Below are 14,640 nucleotides of genomic sequence, written 5' to 3'. Positions count from 1 at the left end.
TATGATATTGACCTTTTTCCACGATGTCATGATTAATCAAATTTGGGTCCAAGAGACAGTCTGTAGTATATTGGGTCTAGATGTAAACAATCAATACACAAATGTGAAAAACGAACCTCAACGCTTAGTTTCTTATAAACAGACTCATTTTGGACCCACTTTTAACTGATAACATCACAAGAAACAGGTCTATAATTCATTACACACATAATTATATACAGTTTGCAAATCATAATTAAGATGTTTAGCAGAACAAACTGCTTTTCAGTTTGTTATAGAGTCCAACCAAAGGATAACCAAACCAGGATATTTACCACACAGATACCAACATGCATTTAGAATACAAAGAAACATATTTTAGGATGAGATAATACGAGTTCTTATAAAAACACACACACAAACAAACAAACAAACAAACAACCACATGCTGTGAAATGGGATGATAACACAAACATTTCAGGTTTCATGAAAAAAGGGAGGTTTCAAGCAATGTATGATGCCAGTACGTGTCATAGAACAGATTGGCCTCAAAGTGATGATGTTTTTTTTTTTTTATTGTGTTATATGTCTATGATGTACATGCATATGGTGTTTGAGTAATGATATACAGATATTTCGGCTTGTTTTGAGAGAAGTCACAAAATGATGAGTCTAAATCATCACAATATTCAGGTCCAGTGGCGGCGCCAGGAATTTTTTCGGGGGCATTGGGGGGCAAAGTGAATTTCAGGAGGGCAAAATTGGACAATTTAGCCCCAAAATTGCCATAAAAAGTGAAAATTTACATGATTTTGGGGTTTTTGCCTCAAAAGAGGGGGGGGGCAAACTGGGGGGGGGCAAGAAAAATATTTTTTGGGGGTTACGTTTAGAGATCTAACTGCTAAGTTACGTTTAGAGATCTAACTGCTAATTGGAAGTACATGTTGTACTCACAGCAAACTGATTGCTAACACTGATCCAAGTTAATTTTATATTCTGTGGCAATTATTTTGTATTTTCACTTTCTTGTCTACATTTTGTGATCATTGTTCAGCTACATTTGTTAGGTTTTCAATGTGGCAATAAAATATTGGAAAATATGGAGTCATCAAAATCAATGTTGTATCATCAACTACGGCAGATGTCCACACAGTTTTCACATGAAACAAAAATAGCATTGTAGATTTGCTGCCCGAGGTGAATATCAGTGCTATACTTGATGATTAAAAACTTTACAAATGGTGCTCTCTCCAAATGTGTTCACCTATTACGATGAATGCTTAAGGGCTGGGGTATGAACGCCAACAAAAAAAAGGTCTTTTTGGGAAAAAAATCCATATCTTCAATATGAAAGGTCAAAATTTTCAATTGACCGTCGGCTTTTCCTCCCTGCTACATACACTTTAAGAATATATCATTAGATTTATATAATTTACTTGAGGACTGTTATATATCAAAAATTTGAAAAATATCAAATTTTTATAATTTGTCATAAAATTTGTATTATATTGTGATTTTCAAAAATGAAAATTATTTGATATCAGAAAGACATGCTTCATTATTCAGAATGCAATTCGATAGGTCTGAGGTGCTCTCATGTCCTACAAAAAATACTGTCTAAACGCAATAAACGCTCATTTTAGATCCCTTAACACACCGATTAGAAATGGCTCAGTCAGCGGATCGCGATGTCCTCAAATAGCGAGTGTGTGGTCACAAAGCGGTCAGCGAGTGAGGAGCGAAGTTGATTATTTCAGATGGTATGGCACAGAGCCAGTTATACACACTAAGAAGTAGTTGCCATATGAAGAATCAAATACCAATATTACCAAATCAAAAATAAGAACTGAAAACACCATGCATATGCAAAAAAGATAGATTTAAAGATAAAAAAAACACTTATACCAAACCAAAAAGAAGAGTTTAACATGCACATGCAAAGTATGTGAAGGTAATCAAGTCCGAGAAGTACTGTGTATAGCGGGAAATTTTTATGAGGTTTCTATTTTTGTGCTTTTTGCAGGTCATTTTAAAATCATGAATTTAAAAACATGCACAAATATTTAACCCATGTGTAACTATTTGTAATCGCAAACATAAGGCACCACAAAACTGATCCATACAATTTGAATCCTTAAAAATTAATACCCAAAAAATGTCACACTTTACAATATTTTCTAGTTAGTTCAGAACAGGTAAATGTAGCACAAATATGAATCCTAAGAGCACAAACAGGTGCAGTTATAACCTGAGATAACAAGTTATAGACTCACACAAACATGCAATATTAGTAAATTAAGACTATATTCTATATCACAAACCGACAGGTGGAAATATTGCTATTAATAAGTTGTGCCAAATTTGTAATCTTGTGTTATAAGTTGTGATTAATATACACATACAGTATAGCTAAAATTGAAACCAACAGCAGAACAGCAGAACAGGTGCACATAAATGTTATTACTTGAATGTACTTATCTCAGGTTATGTACCGAGAAAAAATGCATGCAGTGTTAGTCAAATTAGAAAATTCGAATCAGACGAATCTACAAGTATGCTTGTTTTAAGTTATAGGTTAGGATGAAAACATGTAAATCTATGTGTTATTAGTAAAGCTAGAAAATAGAACCTACTTCACGAGAAGGTACACACATCCAACCCCGCACACAAATACCCCCCCCCCTCCCCCCAAACACACAAACACAATCTTAAAAGGGTTTTAAACTATTTTTCCTCTCACTAAATTTGCCTATTCAGTAGAAGGTAGCAAATATAAATATGTATCAGAAACCACAAGAAGGCAAATAGCATACATTATATTATCCAAGATTCACAATGCTCCAATTGGCTAGATTTTGTTGAACCGGGTCTCTGGCTTTTTCATCATATTCATGAAAGCCTCTTTAATGGATTAAATCAGTTCCATAAAATGTAGTTTATTCCAAAATTTCAGTACAGACATTATGGCTTTAGTGTAAACATTTTAGGTCATGTCATAGTATATGCTATATCAAACAGGTATAGTAATATCAAACAGGTGACTATCATGTTCATTATCCATATGGTGCTTGAAACTACTATACTATTATAGCAGTGATGGGCATTCAGCATGCATGCATAGCAACATACAGCCTTTGTATACATGCATGGGTTTCATCTACTTGGGGATCAAGAATGAAGATGTAGATCGCTATGGGGACTAGAATACAGACTACAATTGCCAGCCAGATGTATTAAATGCAGCTTCCTCTGGATAACCCCTACTTTTTGTGCCTATATGGCCCTGAATTGTGTGTTGATTCCAAGAAACATCCTCATTCTCAACTCCGATCATGTATTGTATATTAGTTGCAGGATATTTTATACAATTTGTGTTATTGTTATGACTTAATAAGTCATGGGTCATATTACATAGGGTTGTGCAATCACCCCTATATATTTGGTTTCAAAGAGATAGATTATGAGAGCTTGGATTCCTCCATGTTGGCATGTCGCTCATGGGGACTAAAATAGCATAGGCCTACTTCTAGATTGTTTTTTCTTGCACCTGAAAACCTGATTCTTCATTGTATGCCTGTTTGATCTGTGTCCAGTGCCCATTAATTAATTACACATGGCAGTGCTACATTCATTTAGATCTTCTGTTTTAAGAGGAAATTTATCATTCCATTTTGGGCTTTAAGTGATAAATGCTGCAGTTACACTTATTGCCTGTGTGAAACAATCAAATGTCAGCATTATAACGCACAGGAGTGTGGAAAGTCCAATCTCTCTTAATCTAACCTCTGTCTCTGTACTTGAAATTGCTGTACAAACACACACAGTGCATTTCAATAACAGCAGGGTAGGGTACACATAGCTCAACTAATACAGACTATGGCGGTGTAAGATAAGACACACATAGGATCTATAGTCTGTCTTGTCTCAAGTTGAGAGTAACGCCACATTGGATTTCGCAGTGGCAGATTCGATTCAGGCACACTAATCTAATCCTGCAGGGTGCAGACACATGCATAGAAGGGTGATTTGTCTGTACACTGGCCATGCAACCACATAAACACATTAATTTGATTCTTCCATTGCAAAATCCAAGATGGTGTTACTCTCAACTTGAGACGAGACTGACTATAATGATTCCCAGTACAACCTGTTCACTACTTCATGGGTCTAAAACAACCTTTCACTACATACGTACACTGCAACTTCATAGCAAAAAGACAATTTATCGAATCATCCATGTTACAAGTGCATGTATCAAGTTTAGGATTCATATAGCAAATATAAATTGTAACTGTATACATTTGAGACAAAGTGATAAGGTCAAACCCATATTCAGTGAACAGACTATAGCAGTTTCATTATATACATGTACATTCTATAGTCCCCACAGAAATAAACAGAAATATTGCGTCCATCGTCATCCTTGGGGTGTGTGGCAAGTTTCTGCCTTCAAAAGATGCTGTATGTATGGCGACTAATATCCAATAACGTTTTAAATCAAATGGTAAGACAGACAAGCATACCATGTTTCTACTAACAGGTAGTCAGATGCAACATTGGGCTATTCCAGTTGAAATCCATACACCCCCTATGGAAGACATGACTGTAATCTTCCACACAGGGAGTGTGAATTTCAAATAGGGTTACCTGAATGGGGTATTACATTTGAAATCTACACCCCTGTGTGGAAGATTAAGATCATGTCTTCTATAGGGGTGTATGGATTATTACTCGGAATAGCCTATGCTGAGTTTATCTCTGCCAGCGACTATAGCTACATGTATAATACCGCCACCACACTACATGGATTGTAGATTGTAATTTCACATCAAATATTATCCAAATGATTTACATGTTAGTGTGTGCAAGTTCTGGTATAACCACTTCATTTTGTACAACATTTTTATAGCTTCCTTCGCTCATTTACAATCAAAGTTTTGATGCAAATATTCAGCAGTCATAACATGGGTCATAACATGTCAGTTTATCCATGTCAGCATCTTACACCACACACACATGATCATTCACTGTCCATTGACTTACATGTACTGCCCAGGAGGGCAATAGATAAATGAATTAATTCTCAGTACCTTTAATCCTAATCCAGCAGATACATGTTGACATTTCAACGTCAAATCAACATTGAAATGTCAACCTGTGCCGGGACCTGTGCCTGCTGGGATAAATAATAGCTGAGAGAATGAACAACAATTTGAAGAGTATAAACCACAACTTGCACATACTCATGTATAATTTACTTCATAATGAAACATTTTAATTAAACACACTTAAAATGGATGAAGTCCTTAAATTATTAAATCATCTGAGATTTACAAATCAATCATGAATTGGCTCTACTAGCTGAAATAGTCCTATAAATTCAACAACATATTCAAAACATATCTTTCCAGACCTAATTTTGTGTTACTATAAGTTACACAGATCATCATTGGTGAACAATTGATTGTTCTACTTGTAACCATGGTAACCTGGTACCCACTTGTTCCTCCAATCATGGATGAAGTGACTAGATGTTCATTGTCACATCTATAGTTTAATAGTTTATATTTTGCAACTGAACTATCCAGGACTTCATTCATCTTAAGCATTAGTTTTTGCAAGTTCTATATGAAACAAAGCCAAAAGTACTTTCATTTCTTTATACTTTGCAGTAAAAGCAATCTAGTGTTGGTACAAAATGATAGTAGACTATTTATATCTCATTTAGATTTCTCTCGGTTCTCTCTTACTATCAGTGATTTGAGGCGATTAGTATTTCCACCATTATCATTGAAAAAAGCTTTACAGCAATGTTTCTGACTCACAGATCTCAACATACTATCAAATGTTTATCTTTTGTGGAAGTACTTTTGACATTGTTTCTTGGCAATAGACTGATATGAATTGACAAAAATTGGTGCTGTTCTTTTGATAGAGTGAAATAAAACTGCAAGCAAACAAGCCAGTACATTAATGTGAGCAAGGTTTTTAGCTTATTCATATGATCCACTTCTGGGGATTTCTGTTCCCTACAAATCCAAGATGCTGCCATGTCACGAGAATGGTATTAAATTATTCATACTGCATTTGCAAAATTGAATTTCAAAATTACCCACATATCCAAATGGCCATCATAATCCTACGTACAATACAGCGATTTGTGATTTTGTGTACTGGAAGTGTGATTTCTTGCAATATTGTGAGTTGTGCATAGGATATGTAATATTGCCATATTGTCTAGTGGGCACTAGCATTAGAAAATAAAAACCACTTAATGTCAGCTAAAGAAACAAGAGCACCTATGGTGCATTAGCCTTGCCTGAATTGTACATTCACAGAAATGCTTTATCTGCTTTGAACAAGCAATTGCAAACCCCATAATGTCACATGCCACTGATATTCTGGTAGAAAATAAATCCTCCTGGGCAAAAGATGATTTTTAGCATGTTCTCCTCATGGTTATTTCCACCAAGCTTCAATCAAATTGGAGCAATTTAAAATTTGACCTCTAGATGACCTTTGACTTTGGCCAACCTCTGGTTGTGTTTAAACACATTTCCCACTAGACTAATTCCAATCAGCCGTCTACACTTCGCATGTACTGTGTATGCTTCGTAGTGATGACTGATTATCTTACAGCCAATATCATGACGGACTTCTGAAAACTATTCAATGCGACTTTGGTTGTGCGCCGTAGCGCGACTGACTAGCGGCGCCCGTGTACCGCGCCGCTGTGACAAGATCGCGCTCTGAACTTCTAAAAACAACAAACTCGGTCAAAAGGTCAATTTGGACACAACTCACGCATGCTCTATGCCACAGGAATCCTGTTGCAAAATCCGTCACTTTTTTTCCACATAGTTTTCTCAGTCGTCAATCCAGACGGTTGACGACTGAGGGCAGCAGTCTAATTTCCCACACCTTTGCACAATCAGAGACATTTCCTGAAATTTCACCCAAAATTGTATATGACCCCTAGATGACCTTTGACTGTACTGTCCTTAAAACCCCACTTCACCCTTCCCATAAGAAGTATTTTGATCAACCTTGGTAATGATCTAATACTTCCAAGGGGAAAATTGATTTTTAGTATTTATGCAAATTGACCTTTGGCCCCAAAATGAATATGACCTCAACATCACTGTAAGTCCCCACCCAATGATCACTGCTACCAAGTTTGAGTTCAGTAGTAGTGATACTTTTGGAATGGCATCTATTTTACAAAACTTGAACCAAATAGCACATACCATATTCTCTCTAATTATTGTCCCAGGGGCATTGCATTTTCTAAAAGGGGGCATTAATTAGCGGTCTATTTTACAACAATAATTCCACCCTAAACATCATCAGTACCATCTAGCAGTGCTGCGGTGCCCCCAAAACAATATGGAATATCTACAAATATTGTAAACACTGTCAATAACAATGACTGCCACTGCATGGATATCATGAAATCGGCAATTGTTATTTTGATTGATATTTTGCAGCATTTATGGAACAGTTTGGTTCAAAAACAATGGTGGGGGCGTTTATCAGAGGGGCTGTACACATTTACATACAGCCCTACATACACATACAAACAGAAAAAGTGACTGCATAGTCTATTTCTGAACAAAGTTCAGGCAAGACAAAAAGAACTATATTTACAATAACACTATTCAAAACAGCATCAGATTATTTTTGCTTTCATATCAGCCTATTACCATATCATCCAATCATAATTCATCTTACCTGCAATACTCTCTTTCCCATGATCCCTGCGTTATCTTGACTTATTGCGATCACATCTTTATTGAGTAGAATGTCTCTGTATTCTGGTGTGATGGTACGAAGATCATTTGACATGAGAAGAGGGGCAGCAAGAATTGCCCACATGGCCATCTGGGCTTTGGCTTGCTCAACGCTAAGTGAGAAGTCACCAATGATGAGCTGTAAGATAATCAAAATCCAATTATGTATCACAAGTTATTATCACAGGATTCATTTGTTTTCAAAATTTTAATTGGTCTTGACCCAGCTTCAAAATATTTTTGTGGGGTTTTAAATTCATGATTGTCTATTTAACCATGAAAGTGTGAATGTTTTAAAAACCACTGACGTTTTCCAATTATTTGAATATTTACTCATGTGATGCGATCAAGCAAAATGCTTTTTACTGTCCTATAAGAAACAGAAAATTTCCGACTGATTTTGCTTGATCGCATCACATATACTGTATCAGTGCTTATATTTTCGCAATTTGAAGTGGAATTAACATTCAGCTATTTATTAATTTTGCAATTGCTCAACCTTGTCCTATACATGCAGTACATTATTGAACATTTTGTATGTTTTTAAATTTGCCATTATGGCTGGAATTGCAAAACAATAGTTTCTCACTATTTAAAAGCCAAGAAAGGTGTTTGTGAATTGAAATAACATTTATATCATATCTTAGAATTTGCTGATTTCTTGTCCATGCATGCAATCATGGTCTTAGCTAGCCACCCGTCTGGCCGTCATTTCAGACGGGGAGTTTGCTCCTGGGACGGGCAAAATTAATGCCTTTGACAGATGGTATTATAAATTTTATGTTTTGAGAAGCTAATTGACCTTTTAAGTAGACCAAATTTGTAGGAGAAGGCCATATCAGCACATTTTTGAACCCCCAATGGGCTATAGATGTCTGATAAATGTTTTAAAGGTTAAATTAGGACAGGCAATTTTATTCAAATGACGGGCAACTCTCAATTTCTAGCTAAGACCCTGCATGCAATGTAGCCAAATTCAGAAACCATACTTTTTCATACTAGCAGATGACCCAATTGTAGGCTATGGAAACTTGCGGAAGGATAACTTGGATATATTTCATCAAAAAGCCTGTGTTTATAGTATGATCAAATTAATCTATATAATGCTCATTTTAATCAATTCTTGGGAGCAATAAGGCAAACTATTTTTTTGCAAGATGTCTCTGTAAAGTCATGTGCTCCTTTCATCTGATCATAATTTAACCAAACAAAATGGTGCTTTGGCTACAGAATCCCTCTGTCTCCAGCTGCATCGCTGTCATAATTTCTGGTCTTTTCATCAGCTCAGCTACCAAATCCTTAAACCTTGATACTTCTCTTGCCAGCTAGATTGTGCATCTAGATCTCAGGGCTGTTTTCTTATCTACTTCCTTCCCCAAGTTATTTTTGGAATGCCCGAATACTAGAAACAAGCCTCAAGGATTTGGTCAGTAATTTCTGACAAATCACACTACCTATTTTCCACATCCAAAATGTGATCCTGATTGCAGTTCCGCAAAGTTGAAAAAGAGTTACTAACGTACACGCTTTGGATATCGCTGAAAATGATTCCATTAGCCAATTATAATCCCATTTCAGGACTAGAGTACTCATGATAAAATAGTGTTGAAATCAAAATTTAAAGCGACTGCTACTTTTGAAAAGTTAATTTGTTTCACATGATCAGCAAACTTGTAGTGATGGGCATATTACCAAGAAGAAACATAGCAAATCCCTTTCCCATGATGCTTTGCCTACCATATCTGGATCATTGAAGTTTCCAGGCCCAGCTACTGGCACTAAGGTATCTTGTTCTTTGGCATAGTAGTCAATGATACTGAGTACAGATTGCCATGAATCTTGGATGTCAACATAGTTCCTCCATATGTTGCAGTTTTCTGCTACCAGGGTGTAATTGATCTGCAGGAGAAATCATGCAAATTATATTATACATGACCTTGTGCACCAAAGGCAAGTACCCTAATCATTAGGCCACACTCTCACAAGACCTCAAATCAAACCTTGCATGCATGCACATAACAAAATTGGGAATAATTATAATTTATTTTTGTTAAATGTCACTTCAATAGAGGCCGTCAGCCTTTTCCGCGGGATCCGCCATCTTGTGGGTACTGCCATTCTGTATGTAATGCGTTAGACATTACGCCTCCGATTACGCGTAAGTCACAGCGTGTGACACATCTCTTCAGTCATGCGTCAACGCGGTGATCTTAGCAACAAGGCACACCATACCCACAAGATGGCAGCGTTGACATCACAATGACTACCTCTATGGCCAAGGTGGCTTCAGTACACATGCTTATCTAAAGTAACCACCAAACATATGACTTACAGGGATACCTGCTCCTCTTTCATAGTCAGGCCAACTGCATGAGAATAAGATGGGTCTGCCTGTTGCATTCAAGTATTTTGTCATCTGAGGATAACCTGTAAAAGAATACATACATGTACAATTAAACAGTACAATATATCAAATTTGGTGTGATATTGTGGAATTTACTTTCATTAAATAACAAGAACAAACAGAAAAAACAGCAAACAAATCAAAGGGTTAGAGTCCAAGAGGGCCCCATCAGCGAAAGTTGCCAGGTATCATATTTTTATGTGTATAATATATGTGACCATCCACCACGAAATGGTAGTAAAGTCGGCTCTAGACCATTTTTTGTTTATTGCAGATTTTGAACGTATGTACTTTCAGCTTTAAAATGACACCTCAACCAGCTTCATCGGACATCTGGAAGTGAAGTTATGGTTCATCAAAGGTCAAATTCCTAATATATTTTACATAGAAATCCACATACTGTTTTTGATTGTATCTCAAAATGGAAAATGCCGACTTTACGACCAGTTTGTGGTGGATGGGCACATATATAGAATGCAGGAATTGTCAAATGACAATTATTGTGGATAGGACCTTTTTGCATTAACTCCTGGCCTGGATGCATACTACACTCCCCCTTTATTGTACTCTGCTAATGCGTTGAAAGGTGAGTATAGGAATGTGCGGCTGTGAAGGGTAGCACTTTCAATATCTCATGTATAGCTTACTAATGTCCAGAAAATTGGTTTCAAAGAGGGGTTTTCCTCCATAAATCTTGGAAAAAGAGTTTTTCATTGTTTCCGCACAAAATTGGCAAAAATGTGTACAAAGATTTGCAAATGTAAGTTTATTCAAAATCAAGACCTTAAATATATTTGGGTCTTTTTTTGTGTCAAATCTGGTATATTTACAGGTTAAGTTTTCATAATTTTAATCAAGTTTGGTACATTTTCAAAGTATCCCAACCACAAATCCCCACCTAAACCAAATTAAGATACATCCCACCCTAATACAGACACATGCAATAAAGTGGTTACATAACATCCTGGTAAATGTATGGAATTATAGTAAATGTGATAGACTTTGTGTGGCGATCATTTTGATTGTGGTTCAGGACATATAATAGTGATATTGGATTAAATACAACACTTCAATGGCAATTTGTGACTGACAAATGAGGTGAAAAGAGCATGGAAGCATTTGAGATATAACTGTGACACCATACAACAACAATATGGATTATACATACAATGTACATACATATGAGGAAAAGTGTGCAGGGGATGTAAAAGAGCATGCTCTAATTAGTAGCCACAATGCCCACATCCTTTATTTCCCCCCATCGAAATGTAGATTTGATTACAAGTGGAAATAATGGTATTTTCTTAATTTACCATGAGAAATATTAGGGCTGGCAAATATTATATTTTGGATTTTATATGCCATGTGCCTAACCATAAGACCTTCTTATATATTTTTCATGAAAAATGGTTTAAAGATCCATCACAAAAAATCTCTCCAGCTAGGGAGTGCAAATCAATGTTATCAAACCACATCTAGAAACAAGATGTGCTAGATGTGATCAAATTTGATCATCCTTCTTTAAGATAACATGCTTTAGGTCATCAATGTAATTGCAATCAAAATTGATCAAAATGAAAAAACAGGGGCATGTGAATTTCTACAACCTGAGTAAACTTGAAATTTGAATATAACTTGGTTTCTTTAAAATGTCAAGGTTTGCTTTGTTGTTGTCTCACCATATTAAATTGTTCAATCCAATATGATGAGGAACTTGTTTGATTTAAGCAATGGTCATGTTTTGGAGAATTTCTTGACAACAATAACAACAAAATTGTTAGGCTTAAAGTGGTCTTGGCTCTGATTGCATTCAGGTGAATTAGGATGCATATTTTGTTTTCTTTTAACTGAGGACTATGATATTTTATTAATTCAAAAATGATGATTCAAAGTAAGTTTGCAGTGCTTTGATATGAACAGAAAAATAAGTGCAAGCATGAGGTTGCATGAAAGTTTGATCATCATAGTCAAAACAGATTTTGAAGGCGGGTGGAAGGCATAAGAAACTACAATGTAATATTGCCATGCCAGGTGTTAGGACTCTCACCAAATGCAAGGGTGATGGGCCAACATGGGTATGACCATACCTGTTTTCATGGTTTTTACATCTGCATAGCACCCATCCATTTTAAGCATATCTACTCCCCAATCAGCAATGGTTTTAGCATCTAGTTCCAGATAATCGAGACTACCAGGGTATCCCCCGCACGTTTTTGTGCCATAATCTAGGTATATACCCAATTTGAGACCTTTCTTATGCATCTGTAGTAAGATGGAAACCAAGAAAGAAAGAAAGAAAAAATGAAAGAAAACAAAAATGTGTAGTCTGTTAGTGTTAGAAGTTTGAGTTATATGGTGATGAGTTTAAGATGGTTTATAGTATATAGTTATAAAACACTAACCCTGTTAAAGAAGGCTACGCCCAGGAGGCGAAGGTATTGTTCATTTTAAAGTGTGCTAAGGCTTGTAGGTTTATGCCTGAATCTCTACAATTTTCTTTTCATTTCAGAAAATCTGCTTATCATTTCCCAAATACGGATGATGACTTTAGGAACACAATGGCTCATGCTCTTGTTTCTTTTTTCACTCCTCACTAGAAAATGAACATTTCCTTCAGGGTTGCATGACTAAGTCGCAAATACTTGTAGTCATGCAACACTAGCTGGACCTTGGTTATTATACATACACACACAAACTAAACTAGATAGTGCTTATACCCTTTTTCATTGTATGCCTATCCATTTGTTTACATCCGTCCATTTTGAGCATATCAACACCCCATTCAGCAAATGTCTGGGCATCAAGCTCAAGGTGCATCCCGCTTGCTGGGTAACCCTGGCATGTAAAGTTGCCATACGCTGTGTATATTCCTAATTTCAAACCTTTGGAATGAATCTATGGTATCAAATTTTATTATTATTATTATTATTTATAGATTACAATTAACCTATTGAAAAAAAAATTCATCGATACATACAAAATGTGTTACCAGTGCATAGGACAACAATATTGGAAATGTAAGGCAATCAAGGACTTTTATATGAGAACACACACCCCATCCTGTATGCACATCATCCCTGGAACAGAAAAAGTGTTATTTTTAGACTGTTGATCCATTGAATAAATAATTGCATTCTTAATGCAAAACACACTGTTGCCAATGCTCTAAGACCTACATGTGTAAAGCCCTGTAATGCTTTTTAAGACACGAAACATTTCCTCAATATTTGTTTCTGTGTACTACCTATATACTACTCCATGCATGATACTGATAACCTGTATTGAGTGTGTGGGTGTGCACGGGGTGTGTGTTCTTTGACGGTAGGAAAATGCGATAAGGATTCCATACCTTTCAAACCCTGGATATATTTATTTATACTCAAGATTCAAACAAAAGATAGGAACGCCAACATAGCTATGACATCACTCATATTATCTTTTGTACCTGCTTATTCTATGCACTGGCTAATTTCATTCTGGATATGTGCCTTCATATTTCACATGTACAATATCTAGAATGTGTTCAATGATCCGTATTCAGTGTCAGCATTGTAGCTCCTTATCAAATAATCTGGTGTTGACATACCAGGCAGTGTGTCAAAAATAAATTCAGTACCTGAATGGTATTGTTTGAACATGAAGGTAGTAGAGACTACAAATGTACTACCTTCATGGTTTGAAAAAGTAAATAAAACAGTACAACTGTTCTTGTTAAATATGACAGAATCAAACTCTATTTATTGAACAAATTGTAATAAAGAATTGCACTGATTTGGAGAAAAGGTGCCCATTATTAACATTTTCTCAAAATGATTACTTTAAAATATGTGTGTATCCACTGAATGAGTAACTGTCTTGCACAGGCCTAATTATGTTCCTTTGAAAATGTTGATGTATATTATTCCTTTCAAAAGGATTCAGAATCTTTTTAAGTTGGCTGTTTCCCTTCTTCTGTTTGACTATCTAACAAACATTAAAGCCATAATTGATGTCATACTTATATCACTACTCCACTTAATGAAATTGATGTGACTTTGTAACTTCTGAAGGGTATATTTCTGTTAGGCGATCTTACCAATACTTAAGGGGGTACTACACCCCTGTGGTAAATTTGTGACTATTTTTGCATTTTTTCTCAAAAATAATAACACACTGATAAAAAAAGTTATGTATATTATTGGGGCAAGGAATCCAATTACTACACTGAAAGTTCAGTGACTCAAGACAAGCGGTTCAGTATATATGATAGGAATAGAGGTACATCCTAGCGGTACCTTATTTCTTATCATAAATAACGAACCGCTTGTCTCAGGTCACTGAAATTCCAGTGTAGTAATTGGATTCCTTGCCCCTATAATATACATAACTTTTGTTGCCACTCTATTATTAGTTTTTGAGAAAAACGCAAAAATAGACACAAATTTATCGGGGGTGTAGTACCCCCTTAACCAATTATAATTAAACCCT

The 14,640-nt window shown here is 35.9% G+C and overlaps 1 protein-coding gene across 19 annotated transcripts in view; it reads right to left on the bottom strand.

The window, feature by feature from the left end:
* Window positions 1-14,640, bottom strand: part of LOC140161130 (alpha-N-acetylgalactosaminidase-like) — a 62,416-nt gene that overhangs the window by 39,674 nt on the left and 8,102 nt on the right. For 16 of the 19 annotated variants that reach the window (XR_011860074.1, XM_072184547.1, XM_072184553.1 and 13 more), the window contains exons 4-7: window positions 12,891-13,068; window positions 10,102-10,196; window positions 9,507-9,668; window positions 7,711-7,908 (exon numbers count right to left, since the gene is read on the bottom strand). Coding sequence is in view for 18 of the 19 variants with exons in the window: in XM_072184547.1 (XP_072040648.1) it covers window positions 7,711-7,908; window positions 9,507-9,668; window positions 10,102-10,196; window positions 12,891-13,068 (633 nt within the window). In the remaining variant the exon portion in view is untranslated. Of the gene's footprint in view, window positions 1-7,710; window positions 7,909-9,506; window positions 9,669-10,101; window positions 10,197-12,260; window positions 12,436-12,890; window positions 13,069-14,640 lie in introns of all 19 variants that reach the window. The other 3 variants (XM_072184555.1, XM_072184543.1, XM_072184558.1) reach the window with 1 other exon arrangement.

The sequence above is a fragment of the Amphiura filiformis genome, chromosome 9 (genome assembly GCF_039555335.1).
Source record: "Amphiura filiformis chromosome 9, Afil_fr2py, whole genome shotgun sequence".
NCBI classification, from domain to species: domain Eukaryota; kingdom Metazoa; phylum Echinodermata; class Ophiuroidea; order Amphilepidida; family Amphiuridae; genus Amphiura; species Amphiura filiformis.
Note: the sequence above shows the minus strand (reverse complement) of the source record. Positions and strands in the feature narration are given on the sequence as shown.